Raw genomic sequence first — 26,333 nt, forward strand, 5'->3', positions numbered from 1 at the left:
GTGTGTGTGTGTGTGTGTGTGTGTGTGTGTGTGTGTGTGTGTGTGTGTGAGAGAGAGAGAGAGTGTGCATGTATGTATGTTGTATGATTGGTTTTGCCAAGCAACACGGTAACTCTGCTTTGTATGTTTATTAAACACGTGTTGCTTTGTCGTCTTCCCTTTCCCGCAAATCGCTACGTTTTCCGTTATCTTAAGCTAATTGTTCCTTACAAGTTTACGTGTATGTGTGTTTGAATGGTTGTTTAGCATGCCGTAGCGTGCCGCATTGTCTGCTCGTGTACTAAATACCGTTAGTTAAACTTCCTCAATGAGTTCATTTACATTTCCGTTTGCATGTCTTACTTGCTCGCAATTAAGTTGTTCGCTTTACATATCTACACACACCACATATATATATACGTATATGCCTGTGTACATATATAGCAATTGCTTAGGACTAAAAAACACACAAAAAAACAGGCTCTAAAATGTAGAGTGTTAAGAAAAAAACAAATTGTTGATATCGCAAATTAAATAAACGGATTAGTGCCAAGTTTAGAAGTGTTTAATAACGTAATTGCATTCAATTACCTGTTAGCAGATATATCGCAATAAAGTAAACAAAGGATATTCCCAAGTACAATGGCAATGAGTGGTTGTCATTTTTAGTAAAGAACTTTATGAACGAATCGTGTCTTTCGTCTAACTGAGGTGAAAGTTTCAAATAAATAAATAATTTAAAAAAAAAAAAAATAATAATAATAATACTAAAAGGATAAAGGAATTAATCTTTCGGAATCCGCTACTTTTATGTCCGTCTTTTTACGTTCTTTAAGATTACTTAAAGCTCTTCAACGGAAACGAAAGAAAAATGTGCAAGCAGAGTATGTTCCCCTCTCTTAAGGTTAGTTTGAGTGAATGGGAGAAAAGAAATCTTCTGATCCATATAGCGTATAGTCCAATTTTATCTGAATTTAAATTAACCGGCTCGTAAAACATAGCATGGTGCAAAAGGGGATATTGATATCAGATCAGAATACACTAGATAGGAAGGTTAGGAAAAGCAGGATCGGAATCGCAATTCCAGTTTTTCTAGGGATACATTATCGATGCACGCGAAATTAGAAGACTTTAGAATATTGAGTAAAAAAAGACTAATTCTGAGTATATGGAACCTATTCTAGGCAAGTCTCAGCTCAACCTGGGCATCTGGGAGAAATAAGCGATATATAAGTAAGGAGGCAAACTCCGGCTCTAACGGCTAGTTTCACCACTCCTGAAATTGATCCGGCTGAAAAATAGATGACGTGAATAGAGAGGAAGAAGACTATCCCAGAGTTTCTCCCCGTGACCAGGCAACCAAAAAAAAAACAAGACATAAAAAAGAAAATAAGGAAAATGACAACCCAGGCTGTACAGCAACCATTTCAAAATCTGCTATGCCTGCCAAACAGCAGTAATACGTTGAATGGAAATACGGGAAAGTAGGAGGCAGACCGATGCTATACCCACTGCTTCAGCGAACTTTGCTACACTCTCTTATAAATCTTCCAAATTTTTCCAAATTTCACCAATGTGTATCACAACCCTACCCGTCCGGTCTAAGTAAATCTTTCTTTAGCCCTCCATAGTAGTGTAAATATTCACAAAAGGAAAATGTCTTTCTTTACAACCCTTGATTACTTTATGACGGAGCTGGAGAGCAGAAAAGTGTACTCAGTAACATACACAGCAATAGCGTAGAATGGCCATATGATTCCAATTTTATATTCTTTTAGCAAGACACTAAAAGTGGTTACAACAACAAAATGATTTTTCTTGTCATGGACACAATGTTGAACAAAATCTGTAAAACTAACAGTAATGGTTGGGCTGCCAATGATTGAAATTATTTATTAATTTTTAATTCTACATCACTTGTGAAACAAGGCTGTAATAAGCTTGTGCGGACGTATGCAACATCCAGGAGGAGTTGAGGTAGTCTCACCTTTTAAAATGACCTTTTGTATCTATCTAAATTTGTCTGTCTGTCCATGCTGTTTTCTTTTGTTTAACCTACAGGCCGCCGTTTTTTAGATATTTTGCTGAAGATTTTAATTTACTTGATTTTAATATATGTTAAAATAATTACGCCTACTACAAACTATATCTATAATATCCAACTCATAATATAGTTACACAGTTTGCATCTAACAAATGAGCCTTGGAAAGAATCTTTAATGCCCACACCCTCAAGCCATATAGAAATTTCAAAGCATTTTTTGATTCCACGTCGTTAAGTTGGCCGAACTAAGTTTATAGATGAGTCGGTCTAATAGTTGCATAGAGTTTTAGCTCAACAATCAATTTTTTTGAGTTTTGCAAGCTACAATGGTTTATGGCTTATGGTAGTTGAATCACGTCTTGCAAATAGCCTTACACTAGGCGTTTCGGGATGCGTACAGTACGTGTTAAAAACACTGCGCCACTTCCATCACTCTATGTTTATCTTTTGCCGGTGAGCAGATAAGTAATCACTTTAATAAGTAAACTTACTATGTATGCAACAAGTTTCTAAACAAGGGCCATAAAAGTTGATTGATAAAAAGTAGCAAAACTAAAATCACCTGTTGACAACAACAACTCAACAGATAGCTTAGAAACTTGAATATGTCGTGTTCACAAAACAAACTTATACCCCTTAGGCACGCGTATCACAAACACATGCGTTGTGTTATGCAGCAAATAAATGCGAAACTGTTGCTTCAACAGTAGCGACGCTTGGCAACACGCTTACCTCTCTACAAGCACATGGTAAAAATGATAATTTTACCAAATAAATATTTTGTTGGGATTGGCATAGCTTTAGCGTTGTCGAAGGTTGCGTAGCATACCTACACTTCTTCTGTTGTTAAGGGACGATAAGTGAAGAGAACTATGACAATTCAAAGAAAACTAATAACCGAAGACAGACAAATTGGTTCGATATAATAAACAGTTAAATATGCTGACTTAACGTGACCGTCACTGGGAAAGGCTGCCAAGAGAAACCATCCCAATTTAGCCGATCATCCTAAGGTATGGTAAAGCAGTTTATGAACATGACTCCATATGCTCCATCGCATATTACAAAACCCGTTCAAAAAACTTTAGAAACACTACGTTCGGATACACTGTCCCGTTTGCTTTATTCACCGATCATTGCTTCTTTTGAGTACCGGTTGCTTTAATCAACGACTTGTGAGTTATGCCAACAATGCGGCTTAACAGTGAATCAATTAGCGAACACTATGAGAACATGAAATAAGTTTTTTGACACGGAAATCATAAGCTTCCAAAAAGATAAGAAAAAGTAGTGGCAACGCTGTAATCAGTTTTATACCTTACATCGCTTATAGTACAAAGGGTAATAAGCTCGTGCAGGTCTACGCAGCAATCGAAATGCGTTACTACAGGCCCAAATGATTCCCCAAATGATGCCATTCCATCTTGTGTCCAGTCATGTGTGCTTATGGTCAATCTGCAGTTCATAGATTTTCGAGATATCTTATGGAAAAGTGCTATAATAGGATGGTTGGTTGCGAAATATTAAACAGAGTTTAAGTCAGGCTGCTTGTTTTTATCACTCTCTCATATAGCGTTCCGCCCAAAAAAAAATTCTGTATGGAAATATGTTTCAAAACCCGAGGAAAAGTAATACTTTACCTTACTACGCAAATGGGGGACATTGGAACGGTGTGGAAACATTTTTTCAGCCTTTACCATATAAGGTCTCATATATGAACGATAAACAGTATAACGGTACATACAAATCAAATGGGGTAAATTTCGATCAGTCTCTATGCCTCTCTTCTTTGGACTACGTCTGAAATAAGAGTTCTCATGAAAAGTAAGACTTAATAATGCGGCAACGTCTGATTTTTGGGCGATTATGACGAATGTGAATGAAAAATGAACTTCTTTAAGAAAAAACTAACTTAAATAAGTGTGAAGCGCGTTGACTCCTCCCATGCAGGCATATTTGCGAAAAGTAAGCCTCATTTTTGGTATTGGATATGTAGGGACAACTTTGCAAAGAAAAGATATCCCATATACATTCCGCTCCTTACCAAAAACTAACTCAATAATTTTACGTTTGAATGTAGAATCTGTTTAATCATTCTCTAGCCTTTTCTCGATATCTCTACACTTTTCCGACAATGGCGGCCTTATACGTCTAGGGGAAATCCCAAGCGGAAGGATTAGTCAAATTGAAAAAAGGGTGTGAAGATAAATTCGAATTTCACTTTTAAAGAGAGAGCCCTTAACAGAGCTCTGTAAAAAACCTTACAAGATGTCTGTAAATGACCTCAGCAGAGCTCTACAAAAGACCTTAGCAGAGCTCTGTTAAATATTCATAATTAAAATATAGTTTGATTTAGAAGCCTACTCCGTTCACATTAAGAAACGTAAAATATTTTTGTGGACACCTCATGAACCTATATGAAGACACCTTTCAAACCAGCAACAACAAATTCAAATTCCGCTTATAGGAACTATTTTTAACAATTCTTTGACACACCCATTTGAGGCTCATGTGCAGCCAAACTAGAAAATGTTATTTATATCACGTGACTCTTATCGAAAATTATCTGTCGAGTGAGCAAAAAAAAAAAATTCAAACTTTTCGTATGGGAACACTGTTACGGTGTTTACTGTTGACGGATATGGTAGATGTCTTGGCTAGTTAAATTCATATATATGTTCATACCCGTATTGAAAAAGCAAAAAAAAAGGGGTCTTTACAACCGGTCTCGTACTACTAACTTCCCTATTAATTGAATAATTGAACGAGAGCCATGACAAATTCTGATTACAATAAGAAGACTTTTAAGCCACAAGGTGAAGATTAAGGAAAAAAATTAAACAAAAAAAAAAAAAAGAATGTGAATTATTTTAAAACCACAAAATCACAAAAATTTGCAGCAAAAATCATTCATGCATTATTTCCATATTTTGCATGGAATAAATTTCGCATGAAATCGATTATCAATAAAATCAAAAGAAATGCTAAAAATCAAATCAAGTTCATTATTCAACGTTATTGAGATAACATGTCTGAAACAAAGTCAACGGTTGAAGTACTTCTTCTAATATTTTTCCTACACAACATCGCATTTGTCATTCAAGCTGTAATGGTCGAGCGCAATGTCTACGCATATTATCGTTTGCCTACAAGTGTTATAAAAACATCGAATTTTAGTCAAACATTTTATGTGCTTCAGTGTCCACATCCTACCGCCTATAGTATACCTAGGCCGTCAGAAATGTCAATTTGCGCTATAGTAGGACGTTATCAGGAGCTAATCAAGCAAAAGGATAATAATGTCGTTGATAATGAAAGAAAAAGAGATATGCAACAGTTGCCTCCATTCATCATTACTATCAAGCCGAAAAAGAAGAAACTTTTAAAAGTTGTCACCATCAAGAAGGTGAAACCTCAAATACATATAATGAGACCGAAAGAGTTGCGAGAAAACGTCGAAGAAATCAAGCCGAGAAGAAGGCAGCATGAACCGTTACATGATCAGCAAATACAAATTAGCAATTTAAGACCCGTCAAAATACTGGATGGAATGAACGAACCGATTAAGGAATTGGTGAATGCTTCTACAGACTATCCCATTAAGCATATGCTCGATGAGCATTATCAAGACGATGGCGACAATGAACGCATTGATAATAGCGAAGAATTCGATTTTGTTGATATTCCGGAAGATACATCGTCACCGCTGCGCTTCTTGACGGCAAGAAATGCTTTAAGTAAATTGAAATTGGAAAAACCTATTGATATATTTCCGGATGATAGTTATGGTAATTCTGAGAAATTTTTCGCCGAATTGAATGACTTCGGTAGAGGTTTTCACACTAAAGGCTATCATAATATGTATCATCGCGATGAAATTCTAAACGATCATATCATATATGATGATCTGCAACAGAATGGCAATTATAAGCATAAGCAAAAAATCAAAGAGAAATTTTAAAATGCCAATGAATTAATTAAAAATTTCCAATAAATTTATTTAAAAAAAAAAAAAAGTTTTTTTTTTTGTTTTCTCTATCTCTCTCTCTCTCTCTCTATCTCTAATTTATATAAAAATCGTCATATGGTAGATTGTCGAAAGCACTTTTCAAAACACTTCGACCAAGATCAGCCATAGCGTCATTGGCATGATCACGTAATTCCATCCAAAAATCGCGCCAATTTTTATTGATAGTTTCGTTAAGGCTTTCCGTCAATTCTTTGTTGCCATCAAATAAATTATCCAAACGCACATGCAAACTTCATACGACAAAAAAAAAGGACATAGAAAAGGAGATGAAATGAAACATACAATGCTTAGTTAATTTTCAAAAAAATCTTACTCATGCGGTTGAATATTGATTTTTAATCGATCTATTGCTAAGTAATTTTTCCCATTTCTCTTCTCCAGTTTCACATCAGCCATTGCCTTACACGTAGTCCGCGTACTTTTGAATTCAGCCTTGCCTTTACCTTTAAGTTGCAATAGTAAGATATTTCCATTCACAGTATAATCGCCGCTTAGTTTTAGATTCATAATCTCCGCGTTCACTGTAATTTTGCTAATATTTGGATCGAAGCCCGAGACAGAGGTCACCTTAGCATTTTCTAATCCATTTAAAACCGCATTCTCAATAAATAAATTGAAACCCACCGACGATTTATGATTATTTTTATTTTCTGCCAGAATTATTTTCGGTCGCTTTATCGCAGTTATATCGATGAGGCCAAAAGATGGATGGCCCTTGGGATACAAGCGTAGTACGTCATTAATTGATTTCGCTATGCAAACATGATCGGATATTTTACACTTGTTTATGTTAGAAGCTAAAACAAACAAAAAATCAAAGAAAAAATAATAATGAAATTTTACGGCAGCAAGTACTAGGCACTAGTATTCGAAATATGACCGTGCAGATGGTAAGGAGGAAACATCTTAAAGCAGATCACTTGAAAAATATTTAAACTTTATCTGTCTAAAGTTCTAGTCCGATTTGTTTTTTTTTTTTTCAATGTGACGGATCACTCAGGATTGTGTCCTATATATGCAGGACGGTGGCGGTCAGAAAAAAAGGTGAAGAAAGCAAAGGCCACAGTCTAGCTAGTCTAGGTTAGAGAGCACTCACTGTAAATACGACTAGGTATTGCCTTTCGCAACAACTTCTGAACCGATTTGCCCACCGTTTATTTGTCCATCTGTCCGTCGGTTCGCACTACTCGAAAACGAAAGGCATATATATGCATATGATGGTTGTGCGACAAAAACTTCACTATATATGTGCAATGGAACTGTCCTTGCAGTAGGTATCCGAATATTTAAAATCCTATGGCTTTTCATATGTCTACCTATGCGCTAATCCCTTTTACTATTAGGCCGTCTGTTTGGTGGTTCAGCACGTAGACAACTCATTTCCGTGTTCAGAGACGGTGAGTGAGAGAACGCAAAGTTCACAAAATTCACTTTTTATAGTTATGTTTTCTATTGCAATACATTTTTTATTATTCTTTCAAGTACTGTGCGATTCCCGAGCCCAGTGAAAATAATCCGACATAACCGCACAAAAAAGGACCGCATAAAAACGGGTTTAAGTGCACATATAAAAAATAGTTCTCGCAACACAATTAAAAGGTTTTTTTTTTTTATGCAATGAATAGGGACCGCATAAATGTGCCAAAAAAAGATCGCGCAAAAACTGGCTTGAGTGTATTTATTTATTGTCTAGATCATATGCTCGGTTGTATTAAAAAACTTTGCCGCACTTGAGGTATGAACCCGCGACCATTGCGTTGTTAGTCGTGATCCTTTGCCTAAACAGCTACTCAAGCGGACATCCAGGCCATCTGCGTCTGGTACGATGGAATATTCTTTTTCGTTCACTTTCCGTGCTTGAAGGTGGTTGTCAAAGACAGCACCACGCGTTTAACACAAAAAATTCTCTCCCAAATTTTCAGTCTCTTTTCAGACGACATGAATGCTCTCAGCTTCATATCCTCTTATTAATGCTCTTAAGGAAGTTGCATTAACATAGAGATGCTTCTAAATGAGTTTAAATATCTTCAAGTGAATATCTGCTAGTGTATGAAAGGAGCTAAAAACTGATAGGAAATCTTTGCAAATTCTTTGCAGGGATTTCTTGGACACACAAAGTGCAGTTTTGCAATACTTGAGGAAAAGCTTGAAGCTTTTTAGGAAAAAATGTCAGGTAATAAATTTTCTCTACATAGAATGTAGAATTCTTCTAGAATGTCGAAGAAATCTGTTAAATGTAGAAAAAAACAAACTTTGTGGAGTCGCAGTATGAACGGAGACACAATATTCTGTCAGTGGCTGATATTATTTTTCCCACTAAAAAGTCTTCATGTCGTCTCAACGTTGATATTCATTTCTTTCATCTAAGACAATGTTTTTAAAACTTCTACCGTCATACTGGGAAGCAATGATTACTCTACTCTATTGCTATCGCAATGATTCTCGCAGTTACCTCACAGTAAATAACTTGAAAAATTACTTTATATATCAAGTCAAACAGGAACCGGGGATTCTAATAACTATGATTTGGAGGATGCTTGTTCCCCCGCTGTCAAGTAAATTGAGAAAGTAATTAATTTCTTGATAGGAAGATGAAAAATTCTATAAAACTTACGCAATGCTCCCGAACATATATCGCAGATGATGCACAGCACAACTGCAACAAGAATCGGATAATTTTTTAACATATTTTTAGGTTCTTTTTTTTTCAAACTTTGCACTAAAATTAATTATAATCCAAACGTTGCTTGGCAAACGAAATATTCTGTTAAAGTCTGCTCCTCGATGGGAATAAAACCTTAGAGACTTTCGTTCACTGACTTTTATATGAAATTAAGAAAATTTTTATATCCTAATGGTTGTTGAATTTTGTTTATGGGTTATTAAAAAAAAAATTATATACGGTGCAGACCGAATTTTATTATATATACACATATATATATATATGTATATATATATTAATACATGCTTTCTACATTCATGCCTCATTCAAGTTGTAATACAGGGGTGTATTTGATAACCTTGTGCGAATGTATGCAATAACGAAGAGGACTTGAGAGAGATTCGCCTTCTATTATACCGATCGAGCCAGTATCATTCTTTGAACGCGATATAAGCTTGTCTGTCTGTCTGTCCACTTTCTTTTTTTCAATGTACGGACTACATTTTTCGAGATATTTTAATGAAATTTTGTATACCGACCTATTTTGACATGAGGACGAACGCTCTTGAAAATTCTCCTGAACGCGCCACTCTTTGGACTACAGTTATATAAATAACTGTATTAAGCGAAGTCGTTTAGGATATTTAGCGGTGCACCATGTTCCACTATAGTGTCTTACTTGTTTACATTGTTTTTTTCTTATAATTTTTCTGAGAGGGAGAAAGAGAGAGAGAGAGAGAGAGAGAGAGAGAGAGAGCGAGAGAGAGGAAGAAATAGAAAGAGGGAGAGGGCACTAAATTTTAAGGCCATAACTTGTGGAAACCTTATTAGTTCTTTGTTAATCGTGAAGGAGGCCGCGGATAGAATAAACCGGTTTTCGGCTGACAAAAGCAATAGGAAAATATGTCAGACTTGATTTCCTCTTCTAAACTAAGCTTTTAGTTCGTCATAGCGCGTTTTTAACGGAACGGACCCTAGCTGAAACGCTTTCACACGCAGAATAGACAAGTTGCATGGGATCTCCGAGCCGTAATTTCAATGCATTATAATTATTTGGTAAAGCTTAATATATTGACTGACTTTGGTAAGTTGTTGAACTTAGAAATGTTGCGACCTCAATTGCTATGGACTCTACCGCCATTGTCTGTGCGGTTACCTCTCACGATTAAACATTTCCAAACGGCGAAAGAGTTCAAAAAGGGGACATAAGAATATGACTACTTTCCATATACTATATCTAATTTAAGTAGCGAGTATTCAATATTCGCCTTTAGTTAGAACATAAATTCAAGTTGCTTTTAGTTAATTAAATTATTTCATTGAAATATAAATGATATTAAATTTAATGATCAAAAATATTACTTTTGATTGCTTTCATATAAATCACAGTTTACATAAAGTACGACTCTTGGATATATACTCAGTTCATTAATCTCACATTTTAGCCTTGGTAACGCGGGTCATTCTCCTGTTTAAATAGAAAAAAGGGCTATTAAATAAATTAATAGAAGTGAATGTGCATTTTACGGTATTTTACGTGTCGTGTTTTTCTCTTTGGCTCCGTTCGAACTTGTTATGTTAAGGCATCGACTAGTTATCCTACTCAACGCACATCTAGGAAAATGGTTTTCATATAGCAGAGCACACTAGCTTACGGTTATGTAACATATTAAACAACTTATTCCTTAATTTTTTTCTTTTGTATTCAACGGAAGTAAATGCTTGATGTAAAATCCCCTGAATGGGACAAAAAAAAATTGTTAAAGAAACCTTTCCAGGACAGATTTTTATACCCATTACCGAAAGATGAGGGGTACATTCATTTTGTCAAAACGTTTGCAACGCCCAAAAGAAAGCATTAGAGCGGCCATAAAGTGCATATATTCTTGATCAGCATCGATTTCTAAATCGATTTAAGCACGTCCGTCTATCCATCCGACCGTCTGTCCGTCTATGTATCTGTCTGTTTTACACATTGTGCCGCCCACAAAAATAAAGCTATCTACTTTAAATTTGGCAGAAGCATTGAAAGTTCTTGCACGCAGGTTAGTATTGAAAATGGGTCAAATCAATCGAAGGACACGCCTACAGCCTACCACGTAAACTGAGAACACCTCTGTTTTCAAAAGGAATGAAAAATTGGTTTTAATTTTTCCATATAACAACATTTCTATGGGGAGTAGTCGAAAAAGTCGAAAAGTGATCCAAACCATTTTCAATAGCGTTCGTCTTTGGGTCGAAATACGTCATTGTACCAAATTTCATCAAAATATCTCATAAATTACAACCTATAGCTTGAACAAGGACAAAGGGACAGACAGGTTTAGATCAATTCAGATTGTGATTCTGATTCGATCGGTATAGTAAAAGGTGACTCTATCTTAAACTATTTTGCGTGTTACATACGCCGGAACTAACGCAGTTAGTGTAGGGTACAACTATTTTTTTCTTCTGAAATATAAGCAGTGGTTTGTCCCCTTCAACTTCTTCACCCATTTTGGATTTTGATCTACGTGCAAAGATTTCGAATGTCTCTGGCATATTAGAATTTGCGATATTTTTATCTTTGCACAAATTACGCACATTTTGGACAGACAGACGTTTTTGAATCGATTCAAGATATGTTTATGTATATATATATATATATGTATATTTTATCATAGGTGTATGCATTTGTGCATTTTGTGAGCTCTCTGAAGATATCTTCTTGGTACCGCACACATTGTATATATCTCCATATGAAAATAAAATTATTATTGTTCGTTCGAGAATAACCAACGCTTTAGAAGCTGTTTAATTAATTTTTTATCTGATGCACCCTATTTCAGTTTACGGTTCGTGTCTGCAATAATTCGATGTATTTCGATGCAAACACAAAAACTGTACGAAAATGTTTTCCGTTCGAAATAAGTATTCTTTTCCAGGTTTTCCTTAGAGTTTGTGCAAAGTTTATGGGAAAATAGTTAGAGATATGACAAATGCTTAGCACGAAAGAAGCTGTTTTCATCTTTTTCGATAATTCCGAATAGTCACAAATTTTTTATAATACACAGCATTTTTATACTTTACACTACTTGTGGTACAGGGTATATTAAGTAAGTGCGGGCGGATGTAACACGCAGAAAGACTTAAGACAGACATACCTTTAATAGAAGGTATAATAATACCGATCGATTCAGGATCATAATCTCAATTAATCTAATCTAATCTGTCTGTCCGTCTGTGCATCTCATGTCTATCTAGGTAAATTTGAGTTCAAGCTACAGGTCGCAATTTTTGGAGATATTTTGATGAAGTTTGGTGCAGACCTCTTGGACACATCTGTGCTGACGGAACACAAGATATCATTTGCAAAGGGGTCTAATTTATAATATACAGTCCGATAGTAGTAGGTTCTATGGCAAAAATTAGAATTACGCAGACAAAGCGGTGTGGAGTATTTAATAGTCGATCTAAGCCGACCGAATGTTCTCATTCGTTTCTTTAACATAATAATGGAGCTACACCTGTTAGAGGCAAATCAAACTAAAAGTCTTCCAATTCATTTATGCACATAGCTACCTACACCTTAAGCTTAAGCTGAATCAGAATCACTATACTATGGGTCTATCTTAACCACTTCTAAATGTTAGACACATCCACACAAATTTAATATATCCTGTGTCAGAAGACAGTTTCTGCCTTTGTTGCAAAAGGCCGGTAAGACATTAGGTTGCTTGTCCCTATGTAAATCAATCTGTCTCCTGGAATTCCCAGGGAAATTACTGCAGTTCAGATTAGAAACGGAGCTGCCGAGCCGAAGCGGCTTTCTCTAAGCCACAATTTGACTTTATCAACCGGCGAACAACTATGGATATTATTGTGGAAGAGGTCAACGCAGCACACAAGATGAACAAGGACGCAAAACCATCCTTTGCTGTCGTCACGTTAGACATCAGAAACTCCTTTAACACGACTAATTGGGTAACCATCATAGAAAGTTTAATAACACTAGGCATCTTCCCGTATTTGGTTAATACTTGCGTGATAGAAGATTACTGTATAACACAGATGACGGTATTAAAGAGCACGGGATTACAGCAGGGATATCACAATTCCCCTTCCGGTGGAATCTTATATATGACAGAGCATACCGATAACATCGTCCTGAACATCGTGCGAAGCGTCGACACCGCTAATACGGTTCTAGAGATCGTAGCAAATGATAGCTTAAGTCAAATATGTAGGTGGCTACATAGGTGGCTACATAACTAAACTTACCGAGGAGAAAAACAAACCCGTAGTGGTAACCGATAGGTTGGTGTTCCAAATTCCAAAAATGGACAAACGCAGTACCGAATTCAGTTCCAATTTCATATATTTCGGAGTTAAATTAAGTAAGAAATTAACTTTTGCTAAATGTATTAAGGGATTTACGCATACAACATGACAACGCCAACCAGCCTGTACCACGGTCCCCGGCCGAAGCAAACGAGGCGTGCCCTATATGCAATTTGACCAGAAAAACTACCAAAAACATCTTCTATGAAAGCTTGAAGTAGTTCAAAGGTACTGCATATTGAGAATAATATCAGTCTATCGAGCAACGTTTTTAGAAGAAATATTAGCCATCCGGCTGCTTCTCAAGAAGAAGCTAGATATCCCCAATGCGAAATAGGACAACGAAAATAGTTAATAACGGAAAGGCAACAACGGCACAAAAAGTGGGATAAATCTTAGACATTCATCCCAGACTTTAAATGAGTGAAGTAAATCTTGTGAAGTAAGTCTTTTCCTAAGAGAAATTTTGACAAGTCATGGACATTTCGCGAGTTATTTGTACCGTCTCTAATTACACAACCGAGCTGTGCCAAAGCGTGAACCGCGTGACCAGGCTGAACATAGTTGAGGAATATGCTTTCAAGATCTCTGGAAGTAGAAACCAAGCCATCTAACCTGTTAGCGGTTATGCTAATGAACGAAGAGAGATGAAGGAAATGCACCAATACGTTGCTATGGTGCAAAGTCACACGAAGATGACAAATTGAGACAAAAAATTGCGGTCTTATAAAATGAAGTGATTAACAACAAACGCCTCTAAAATTTTGGATCACAATGAACGTGATGCTACACGATTCATATCAGCGAAAATATTCGTGATTAGGTTTTTAAAAAAAATTTCGACCTAAATCAAACAGACCGTATCTCTGTAAAAAAATAGATCGCAAGAAGCTTTGATTCAAAATTTTATTTTTATTTATATGATTGTGACATATGCTCCACACCATAAGCCCAATTTATACGTTTTGGGGAAATGTGTAAAATAATAGAATTTAAAGATTTAATCTGCAAAGTAATCATCATACGATATTGCATTCATTATTGGCGTCAAAAGAAGGTGAACAGCATCTGAGAATGCTTTGTTGACATCTTTACCCAATTCATTCCAGACATCTTCCCAGCTGTCAGTTAATACTTTATTTGTAGCATCCGTCAATTCTTTATTCCCATCGAATAAGTTTTCAAATTTAAATGTTATACTGAAACGAAATCACATTTAATTAAAAAAAAAAAAATTTTTTTTGAATTTCTAAAATTATACTCCTTTGGTTCCACTATAACGGCTAATTTCTTCATTTTGATGTAATTTTTGCCTTGACGATTCTCCAATTCACCATCAAGTGTAACTACATAGTGCGCGTCGCGAAATGTTATCTCTACATCGCCTTTTCCTTTAATGGGTAATAACAGTAGTTTCCCATCAAGTTCATAGAGCGCATTGATTTTGAGCAACGGTACAGTAAAATCGACTTCTACTTGCTGGATGTCTTTGACAAAACCTTTGCTGCTAAGCACTTTTAATTTATCTACGCCCCTTGCTTCCAAGTTGGAAAGAAAAAAATTTAACTGCACTGGTGAATTGCTTGACTTCTTGGCCGCTGTAACTTTATTCAGTTTTACTAATGAGAAATCTGGCAAAGCGTACGTGGAATTCCCTTTAGGGTACAAACGTATTATTTCGTTTATCCTTTCAGTGATACATGGATGATCGCCAACTTTACATTTTTGAATTTCAGGCGCTAAAAGGATTAAAAAGGATATTTGAAGAAAAATTGAAAACTCTTAAGATGTTTCGATCAATTAATCAACAATCAAAATCGTCCCCATTATTGGAATACATTAGAATGCGAAATGGAACCAGAGGTGCTTCACGAAATCATCAAAGAATCGAATACAGACAACGCCGACAAAAGAAATTCAAAATGAACTTGAACGGTAAAAATAGTTAACCATAATAAGTTTGATAGAATGCTGTTGTACGCTTCCACGCTTAAAATGCGTGAATAAAGTAAATCAATGAAAGCAATATGATTAACGTGAACCGATGAGCACAAAAAAAAAGGAAAAGAATTTGAAGAAAAGTACTCTCCACCATCGTCTTAACAAACTAAAATTAATCACCTGGTGAACAAGTGTGACACACGTAATGCTTTGTCCGTCGGTTTTTGTTGGATGTCAAGTTAAAATTTTGTCTTTATAAATGTACATGTATGCCACATATATAACATATTTAACAAATATCTTTGTTGTTTAGTCAAGTCGTTTGTTTCATTACATCCTAATTTCATATTACACACACACACACACATACACACTCTGTATTTGACGAGTATACGTGTACACCGCTAAAGAGGCCAACACAATTAGATGAATAATGATTGTTTTATACAATTTGAAAACTGTTATTCATCTACTTGCGGCCGAGCTCATTCTTAATACAAATATAGCATCCAGGCATATATAACACATAACCTCACTCGAAACGAATCAAACTTGAGAAAGCATTTCATGACAAGATGAAGCATTAAAGTAGCTTAACTGAATAACGTCTCGTCGTTTTCAAGGCAAACGAAATTAAAGACATGTAAAAACATTATGCTTGGGCAAGGACGATCATTAAATATGTTAAATAATTGCCAAACACTAAAAATTATATCTCGCTTCCATGTAAAGGCAAACTTTTCGCGGAGATGCTTAAATGGAAGCAAAACTAAACCGTGAAATGTCTGGCGAATAAATTTTGCAAAATCAATCTACTTCTCAGTTATATGTCAAAGAGTTTAAAAAATTGCCCCTTCCTTCACCCCCTCGAAGGTTTCACTTTATTATTACTAAGCGAGTTTTTTTTCGCAAAATTGAAGAAATCGCAATATGATCACTTATAAAAATAATCCGATCGAAGCTATTTCCAATACCGTTTCATTCTTTTTATCAAAATATCTCAAAAATTTTGATCTTTAAGCTGAACACAAGGAGGCATGGATAGAGATCAACCACACAGGCGGATAAATAAGCTTAAATCAGTATACTAAAAGAGAGTTCGTCAAGTCCGTCTGGGTGTCACAACTTAATATGCTTTCCGTCACAAATGATCCTGTAAGTGTATCTGTCATCTGCGCAGAAATTTGAAAAACACGTTTTATTTGCTTTTGGGATGAAGTGAAGAAAAAAATGTTAAAATACTATGTAACCAATATACACACATTGATTCTGTTTCCATTCAAAGGAATTTTCAAGCAACTCCTCAATCTGACTTAACTCCTCATTTCGTGATGTTAGTTACTTATACTCACTGGGGTTGAATTTCTATAAACGTATCCTAAGGAACGTATATATAATACGTTGTTAATTTCGCGAACTGAGAAAGAAAACAAACTATCGGATGGTGATTTAAATGACTTCAATTAGCGTAAACAGTATTACGAAAAGCGAAAGTTATATAAAAATCGCTGATAACAAACTTTTCCATTGTTTTTTATTTTTATTTTTTTTTTATTTTTCTTCAGCGATAAATCCGCAAAAAAACGATACGAGGTTGAAATCTAACGAAAATGGCAATTAATGGGAGACCAAGGCTTTTATTGTATTTTCAATTAAGACGAAAACACGGATATATGGAAATAGGTCCTCAAGGTCTCTAAGGAAAAGTTTCCCTTTCTGAATGAAAATTTTGCAAGGATAAAATAAAGTATCCATCACTTTTCTACACTTTTCGAATCCCGTCGCGAACCAAATTTTAGCACACGAAACGCTTTATTGATCGCAATATTAACTTGATATTTATGCAGTGCCAACGTATTTCACGAAAAATTTGAAAAAAAATTTTTTCAATCTTACGTAAATCAGTGGCGAGGATATGAGTAGCGGCGCACACAATAAGGAGAAAGCTTAATCGCTGGCTTTGTCTACACATTTCGTTTCGAAAACACTGTACAATTTAAAAGCGAACTCTTTTTGCGAGACTAACCCGTCACAGATAGCACTGGTAACTGAGACTTTGTAATTCTTTTAAGCTGATTTTATACATCAGCGACATTGTAAAATAAATTATTATATACAGGTAATGCAATATGAATATTACATTGTATCATGAAATGTATGAAAATTATTTGTTTAATTTGAATTAATTAATACATGGAAGAAAGAATAACTGACCCTTGCTAAAGTAATTGCTTAGATTTTCTCTCCGTGTTGAACTTTAATAAAACAAGTTGAGCAACATCGACCATTAGACAGAATTATTTCGTTCATCTGCTACTGATACACCAAAAATTACCCATTATTTTAAACTTTCTCTCCATATAATTGTTTGATTGTCATGATCAACCCCCCACCAAATACATTTCAGGTCTAAAAATTAGATCTATCTGGTCCAAGTCACTTTTCCAATTTTCATCGTAAAATATTAGAAATAAAACTTTTTTCTGAAAGGATCAATATTCCTGAAATATTTTTTATGGAGCGGAGTCCAAGATATATATTTATATGGTTCAAATCTTTTATAAATTTTCATCGCCAAAAAATTAAAAATTAATTATTTTTGGCACATAAGGGTTTACGTTTCATCATCCTTCCTTATATGCTAAGATATTTAAAAAATAGACCTACTTGGTCCGAATGCGGTAATGATGATGATTTCTTTGTCAATTTATTATTATGAATTAATAGAAATGGAATGGATCTGCTTAGCATATAAAGATTTCATGCTTTTAGATACGGTTGTAAGTATTTGAACTCATGGAAATATTTATACAAAATACTTTGGAGACCTCACCAGGAGAATATCCTAAACGAGCCATTGTCACCTAACACGTTAGAACATGTCTTGAAAATGTATGCCAATGTTTCAATTAAATTTTTCTTACATCTAGAAACCAATCGCGTACAACTTGAAGATAAAATTCTCTACTACCATCCACGATTATCTTCTAGTTCGCTTGCCTTTTTTTTATTGTTTTTTGTTGTTTTAACTGCTCATTTCAGAAAAATGTAATAATTGCGGCATATTCAGTTTGTCGAAACATTTGCGACATCCGGAAGGACCTTGATCAGTATCAGATTCCGAATCAATTTAAGGCAATTCGTCCGTCTGCCTTAAGCTGTCCTAACAAAAATTTGTTTATACTCTTTGTGGGTCATACAGTACAGGAGGAAACGTTCAGAAAGACTTTGATCAATATCAATTTCTGGAGTAATTTAAGCCAAGCCGTCCATCTGCCTGCAGTTATATTAATTGTCTCTACTCTTTGTGATACAAAAGAAGAAAAAAATCGCCGCCGCCTTTGATTGGCTTTTTAAGATAAAATTGTTAGATGCATAGCAGATTCGGCCATAGTCGAATATAACTTTTCTACTTTTATTACTTCATATCAAAGTGCAAAAACATCATCTTAAATTCTGTTAAAATTTATATGAAATTTGTAACAAATTCTATTACTTCGATTTCTTATTAAATGTGCTAAATAGAATCTAATCACTTACCAACAAACAAAGTTTGAGTTAAATATGTAACAACCGGTATTTTCTTTTTATATGGCAATAGCAAACAAACAAAGCCGCGTCGAAACGACTCGAATGCACAAAACACATAGCTGTTAAGGCTACACAGAGTGTATATATTTTGGATTAACGTAAATGGTGACAGCCACTTTTGCCAAGCCCTGTCCCCCTTGATTATGCATTAATTAGAATTACTTCCATGACTACAATGTTCGAGATGAGTGTACTTTCCAGATGGGCCTACATAAATACCGTTTTGCTCTTTCCTATTGTCTCACCGTCTATAAACCTATGCATATCGAAGGAATCGATTATAATTCTCTCTTCGCGCTCGAATGCCGTATACAGGCTAACGTTGAATAGATTTACAGAAACCAAATGTAATAATTTTCCAGTCTTTCATATATAATACGAATGTCTTATTATCTTGATTTGTAACATAAATCTATTGCTTCAACGATAATTTCGCACGATTTTCTAAAACCTGTTATCAGTCGTTTATCGGGTTAATAATCGTAACCCTCCCTCCGCGATCAAATATCGCATACCCTATAGCGCGATGAGTATTAAAACATTCAACTCAAAACGAATGCAATTCTTTTCCGGTCTTTCGTATATATAGTACGAATATCTTATTATCTTGATTTGATTTTTATTACTGTAAATAGATCATAAATCTATTTGTGTAATGATTATTTCGTTACCCTCTCTTCGCGATCAAGTAGCGCGATGAGTATTAGAAAAGTCGATTGAAAACGAATGCAATTCTTTTCCGGTCTCTCATGTATAATACGAATCTCTTATTATCTTGATTTGATTTTTACTATTGCAAACGGCTCATAAATGTATTTGTCTAATGATTATTTCGCGCAATTTTTTAGAACCTGCTATCGATCGATACAACTATCCTAACAGATAATATGCAAGATCTGCAGACGATAGTTCAAGTTGTAAATGATCGAAGTAACAAGTTTGTGTTAAACCTAAATATCAACAAAACTAAACGTATAATCAATCGTAAGTCGATCGAGAACTCCATATACAAATGGCTCTATAACAATTAATAACCAAAATGTAGAAAGTTTTTGTACCTTAGGTCCATATTACTCGAGGACTGTGACCACGACATAATAAATAAACAGAAGAATAGAAATGGCGGGATCATCGTAAACGAAGTATTAGAAAATTCTAGCGAGCCGGGAAATCGGGTTACACCTTCGCTGACATTTTATGAAAGGTTTTACTTTTTTTGAGAATCAATACAACGAACAGACTGAAAGTCTTTGAGATGTAGTGTTGCTGTAAAGTTCTAAAAATATCGCCGGTAGATCGCATATCCAATAATAAACTCTGAGCTATTAAGGTGCAATGAAATGCGGAAAACTACGTGTTTTGAACACATGGTCTGTAGAGAAAAATATGAACTGCTACACTTAATATAGGAAGCCCGTATCGATGGTCGTCGGGGCATTGGCGTAAAACATTTGTCGTGGCTGCATAACATTCGAAATTGGAAAGGACTGAGAATAATAATAGTAAACAGTCAAGAAGAAGATTTTTGGGTTATACCGGTTGTGCTACAGGGTATATTAATGCGGACGCGTGTAACGCTGTGGGCTTAAGAGAGACCCACTTTCTATTATACCGACCGATTCAGAATCGTAATCTGAATTGATCTAAGCCTGTCTGTCTATCTATCTGTCTGTTGTCTGCCCATGCAAAATTGCGTTCAAGCTATCAAGGTTGCAAGTTTTCAGATATTTTGATGAAATCTGGTACCGTAGAGTGTTTTTATACAAGGTCCAATGCTATTGAAAATGATTCGGATCGGTCGACTTTTTTCGATTGCAATTTTCCAAATGTCTCGGCAAAATTGGCTAAGTAGTAGTATTTCGGCATTCTAAATTGATATGAAAACTTTGGACCGACTAAGACACCTTTTGAACGCCTTCTCATATAACGGAAACTGAAATTCATATGACAAAAAATATAATTTTCAATGCTTCACGATGAAAATTATATCATAATACTAATTTAACATAAAAAAGATAACTGTATCAAATTTGGACGTTCGTACCCTAATAGGGATTTTCACGAAAATTTATACGAAAATTAACTCTACAATATTTTGAACATCCACACTTTTTTTTGAATCCTGCCCTACGTAAACATTAAACTTGTGCTACATTAGGTTGGGTTTTGGGCTCGCTTCCCCATAAATGAGCACATGGAATCAATATGTAGGGAGCAAGATATAATTTTTGTGTTCTAAATAATTATAAGAATTGTGTTAGATAGTAGAGTATTTAATAGTCGACCTTGCCCGGCTTGTTAATAATATAAGCTAGTATACAATAATATCATAAAGAGCATGCGATCACTTGTATCCAATAATGAGTTGATAGTACAAGAAAAAGAATTTTATATATTTATTTGTGGGATGCATCACCGCTTACGAAAGATAAACCGTTTATACATAATTTGTGGCCTTCAGGTCAAGAGTGTATATAATGAGAAGGTTAGCGTGCAATAGCATACGGTTAAGAGTGCAAAGTAAAACAAAGTCAAATATTGTAACTCTTTAATATTTATTACCTCAAACTAATACGAGTAGGTAGATGTAACATTTTACGTATCTGTAGTTGATTCCAGGAAATAATTGATTTTACTTTAATATCTCTATATAGGCTTATAATTTATAGCTTTTGTTCTATCTTGAATGTATTTGTAAGAAAATTTTCCCTTTCAATGTTTATTGGGGTTTTAAGGGGCTCGCCATACTTTCCGCATGAACTGGATATTAGACAAATAGCTGGAAGGCACTGCAACTTATAGCTTCGTGACTAACGCGGGTGCGCCTAAAGACGGATCAAATCAATTTTCGAGACCGATCGGTCATCACGTTAGTCTTTATAACAATGAAGAGAATACCAATTGAAAATCTGCCGACGGATGAATAAATAAAGGGGTGGACTAACGTACGGAAAAAAGAACAACTAGACGGACTCGGCTAAATTGATAGGAAATCTTAAGCTTATTAATAGTCTATATACTTGAACCGGGCACTGATGGTTACTTCTGAATTTTAAAAATCGAAAACAATTGCATTGGACATACGTATTTCTAAAGTGAATGTGTCAATAATAAGAAACATCTTAAAACAAATTAAATAAACTGGTTTTTATCATTTTTTAAACTTTTAGATTAATTTTTTGCATTATTTTACATTTTAAATTTGCAATGCTTGGAATTGTGTACGAATAATTAATTAATAATATTTATGCCCTATTAAGTGACTGATACCTTTTAATTAAAATCTATAAGATATGAAACTGTTTAAATATCTAACGTTCATTGACAAATTCATTGTATTTTCGAAGTCTTACAACTTTCAACGGTCTTTTACATAAGATTAATGTAAAAAAAAAAAAAAACAAGTAAGAACATTATAATCGACCACGACGACATATTTCACGCCATTTCGTCTAGTATAGTTATTAGCTCGCTATATAGATAGATTTCTTTGTCAATTTTCACTATAAAATATTAGAGATTCGATCTTTTCACCATGTCAAATTTCAATTTCCATTGGAACCGTTATATGAGAGGGTCTTCAAATATATATACCTTAAGTCACAAGTGGTGTAGGTTATAAATATCTGATGAATAAGCTGCTTATTGCTTTGAAATCTATAATAATTATAAAAAATTAAGGTTAAGGCGCTTTTCCCTCTTGTTTAAAAAAATTCCTACCTGATTTGATAACGCTGCAAGCTTCAGCGATTATTAATAACGTCCTTATCTTAGTGATTTATATTCCTCATTTGAATAAAAATCGTAAGATCTCTTGACGTTCTAATATAACTTCGTTTTATTAATTATGTCACAGAGCCGATAGCCTGTGTTGCTAGTGCTCAATGTTTTTTTTTTTAGTCTAAGAATTCAATTCATTAGTCTAAAATTAAAATAATAATAATAATAATAATAATTATGTCACGAAACAACTTAGCGGCTAAACGTTAAAATTAAAACACCTACACTTAACTTAAATGACCTATCGTCAGTGGTCAACGGACGGAACGGACGGTCATCTACCAAAATATTCCTAATTCGGCACCGATAACGTGCAATTCTAACGGATGATGACAGATTTCATATCGGACGGTGATGCATTAAATATTACCCCGTCGACGCTTCGCTCCAGAAGAATGAAGAAGGAAGTCATCTTCTTCTTCTTTGTACTTTTGTTCGAATATGAATTAGCGTTGCCAATCGGCTATTTGATCACACTCGAAATATGTCAACTAAGTTATTTCGAATGTGATATTTCCATTCCATTCCGTTCTTACTTATGTAGTTGTTACTTATTGCAGCGGTCCTGTAATACACACAAGATGATAACAAATATACTTACCCTACTTTAAATACATAAGAATAACTTATAACTTGTTGTAGGACCAAAAAAAGCTGCGTAACTTTGGTGCTTACAGGTTTTATAAAATTAAATGAGTAACAAGTGGCTTTAAAATTTAAATGCTATTGCATTTACCTCATGTAATGAAAATGAGTGCTGCAGCATTCACCTAAACCAAATAGGAATTGTTCAGTGAGTTTGGTGCATATACTCTATAAAAGTTATCTCTGTAAAAAAATAAGGTATACATCGCAGGAAGCTTTGATTCAAAATTTTATTTATATTTATTTGACTATAACATATACACTACTCCATAAGCCCAATTTAAACGTTTGCAGAACTAAAGAAAGCTCTGTAAAATGATAGAAAATGGAATTTAATCTGCAAAGTAATCATCATATGATATGGAGTCCGCTACTGGCGTTAAAATAAGGTAAAGGGCATCTGCGAATCCTTGGTTGAAATCTTTCCCCAATTCATTCCACACATCTTGCCAACTGTCAGTTAACACTTTATTTGTAGCATCCGTCAATTCTTTATTCCCATCGAATAAGTTTTCAAATTTAAATGTTGTACTGAAACGAAATCATGTTAAATTAAAAAGAAAATTTGTTAGTTTCCTTAATTTCTGAAATTATACCTTTTTGGTTCCACCTTAGCGACCAATTTCTTAAATTTGATGTAATTTTTGCCTTGACGCTTTTCCAATTCCACATTAATTGTAACTACAAAGTGCGCATCGTGCAATATAACCTCTACATTGCCTTTTCCTTTAATGGGTAATAGCAGTAGTTTCCCGTCAAGTTCATAGAGCGAATTGATTCTGAGCAATGGTATATTAAAATCGAGTTCAATATTTTTGATATCTTTGACGAAACCTTTGCTGCTAAACATTGTTAATTTCTCTATGCCCCTTAATTCCAAGTTGGAAAGAATAAAATTTAACTGCACTGGTGAATTGCTTGACTTCTTGGCCGCTGAAATTTTATTCAGTTTTATTAATGAGAAATCGTCCAAACCGAACGTGGGATTCCCTTTAGGATACAAACGTATTACTTCGTTTATCCTTTGAGTGATACATGCGTGATCGCCAGTTTTACATTTTTGAATTTCAGGCGCTAAAAAGATTGAAAAAAACAATTAAGGAAAAATTAAAAACTCTTAAGATGTTTCGATAAATTAATTAACAATCAAAATTGTCCCATTATTGGAATACGTTAGAATGCGAAATGAAACCAGAGTTGCATCACGAAATCTGCAAAAAATCGAATGTAGAGACAATGATATTTGAAAATAATTAACCATAATAAACTTGATAGAGTGCTGTACACTTCTACACTTAAAATCCTGAAATAAAATAAATCACAGAAATGCTTTAGGAGATTTCACATCTGAGTCTGCCTACTAGGTGATTTAACTACTAAGGTTTAGTACTAAGGTACTAAGGGTGCCACAGAAACCACTCAGTTGGAGAGACGTACAGAGGGACACACTAGGAGACAAGCGCATACAGTATGGTGTTTTTGTAACCTGCTTCTGCGCCTTGTATAAGTATTGAGAAAAAATTTTAATTTGATGCACTACAACAATGGAAATTTCGCAAGACAACGTAGGAATTACATATTTCACTAGCCCTTATTAACTGAAACTTACTCGTTTTATGTCTCAAAAATCTCTTAAAATTATTTTACATCCACCGCGAATATGTCGTTTGAATTACTTAAACTTGATTGAAAAGGCTAATTAACCTTTACTAACGTTAGTAAGATTAGCCGATCTCTAATTGCTTCAATCTCCTTTAAGAAAAATATTGTTAGATTAAAGGAAAAAATTACAACTTTTCCTTGAAAAAAGATTTTCGAAGAATGCTGTCCCGTCAAATACCAACTCACCGTATCTCTTCAACTGAACTGAATTAAAGACACTGACAGCTAGAGAGGCCCTTCTGACCCTTCTGGCCTCAAGAAAAATTAATGAAAGCACCGCTAGGAAGGCTCTTCTGAACCTTTTGGCCATTCATTAATGTTGCTATTCAGCATGGATAAACTTTATACAATTTCCCATGCGTTCCTTAGGTGGGTATAAAAAAAATAGCAGTTTTAGATGATTTTCTATAGACGAAATGAAACCATCTAAAAATTTTGCGAAACACTGACCATAACTTATTGTCAATCCAAAACTTGAAAAATTATTATACAACTATTTTTATAAACGTCAAGAGATGCTCGAATAGTGAAAATCCTTTTTTCATTTTGATAATAAATTTTTCAATCTTACGTAAATCAGAAGCGAAGATATAAGAAAGTCCACACAATATTAGAAAAATAGTTGATCTCGAATCTTGTTTACACATTTTAATATAGAATTTATGAGTTAAATTTTTCGCGACACTGATCCGTTGTAGAAAATATTGCGAACTAAAACTTGGTAACTATTGTATGCTGGTTTTATTCATTAGAAACCGCTTAAAATTATTTTTTAAATAGTTTCCAATGCACAAGGTACAATTGTGATTACAATCGTAAATTGATTTCCATAATGTTTCCATTAATAATTATTCATCTAATTAATTAAAAGCTGAATTACAGGAAGAACTAACCGTTGTTAATGTTAGTAGAACTCGTAGTTAGCTAAAACGTCATTACTTAAACATCATTACTTACTCTTGCGAGAAAACTATTACTGGGTTTAAGCAGGGAAAGTTGAGATAACACATTTCACTTGCGTTTCGGACTTAAAAAATACGATTTTGATACAAAAACCATTCATGAAGCGGGCTATAGCTGTTATGTCACCGGAAATTACTGTAAACATCAATTAATCATATTCTCCTCCAATAAACTCAAACATTTATTCTCTTTTTGTTCTGTTTATTATAAATAAATTCTTTAAATCCGAACTTTTGACTTTAATCAAAGACACGTGTGGCTCTATTCATCGCACTCTCAAAGAGCAGCAAGCAAAAGAAAAAAGATTATGCATATTAGAGGAAAATGTTAAGCTCATAATAGATATTTTGAACATGTACGTGCTTTCTAAAACAGCATATAACCCTTAAGCAGGCGCTTGTTGCCAATTGTCTACATTCCATTTGACATTAATAGAAAAATTAATTTGATAAACAAATTTAAATGAAACCATGTGAAAACAATTTAGTCGGCCTAGGCTGACTACTAAATCCCCTACAGCACATTTTCTATCGCGATTCTTATTTTTGCCATAAAACAAATAAATTACATCCTCTTTTTACGTGAAGACTGGTTGTGTCCAAAATGTTCAAAAATTGGGGTACGTGTTCAGAATTCAGCTTCCTTAATTTCTATATAAAGTGAATATTATTCATTCATTTTTATCGCAAAATATTAAAATTTACGCTTTTCTACCC

The 26,333-nt window shown here is 34.5% G+C and overlaps 3 protein-coding genes across 3 annotated transcripts in view; all 3 read right to left on the reverse strand.

Moving 5' to 3' along the window:
* The window catches only part of LOC119639863 (dynein beta chain, ciliary), a 33,791-nt gene extending 25,044 nt beyond the window's left edge, over window positions 1–8,747 (reverse strand). Inside the window, exons 1-2 of the mRNA XM_038037545.1 lie at window positions 8,668–8,747; window positions 6,367–6,850 (exon numbers count right to left, since the gene is read on the reverse strand). Of these exons, the coding sequence (XP_037893473.1) occupies window positions 6,367–6,850; window positions 8,668–8,740 (557 nt within the window). The 5' untranslated portion in view covers window positions 8,741–8,747. The remainder of the gene's footprint in view (window positions 1–6,366; window positions 6,851–8,667) is intronic.
* Window positions 8,748–13,927: 5,180 nt separating this feature from the next.
* LOC119639864 (circadian clock-controlled protein daywake-like) lies at window positions 13,928–17,025 on the reverse strand. Its single transcript, XM_038037546.1, has 3 exons — window positions 16,873–17,025; window positions 14,297–14,774; window positions 13,928–14,234 (listed from the first exon to the last, which is right to left on the reverse strand). Exons 1-3 carry the CDS (start codon window positions 16,946–16,948, stop codon window positions 14,036–14,038), a joined length of 753 nt encoding a protein of 250 aa, XP_037893474.1. The 5' UTR covers window positions 16,949–17,025; the 3' UTR covers window positions 13,928–14,035.
* Window positions 17,026–22,463: 5,438 nt separating this feature from the next.
* LOC119639865 (circadian clock-controlled protein daywake-like) lies at window positions 22,464–25,354 on the reverse strand. Its single transcript, XM_038037548.1, has 4 exons — window positions 25,226–25,354; window positions 23,589–24,066; window positions 23,084–23,523; window positions 22,464–22,489 (listed from the first exon to the last, which is right to left on the reverse strand). Exons 1-3 carry the CDS (start codon window positions 25,299–25,301, stop codon window positions 23,325–23,327), a joined length of 753 nt encoding a protein of 250 aa, XP_037893476.1. The 5' UTR covers window positions 25,302–25,354; the 3' UTR covers window positions 22,464–22,489; window positions 23,084–23,324.
* Between the last annotated feature and the right edge of the window lie 979 nt (window positions 25,355–26,333).

This window comes from Glossina fuscipes, unplaced genomic scaffold (assembly GCF_014805625.2).
Source record: "Glossina fuscipes isolate IAEA_lab_2018 unplaced genomic scaffold, Yale_Gfus_2 114, whole genome shotgun sequence".
NCBI classification, from domain to species: Eukaryota; Metazoa; Arthropoda; class Insecta; order Diptera; family Glossinidae; genus Glossina; species Glossina fuscipes.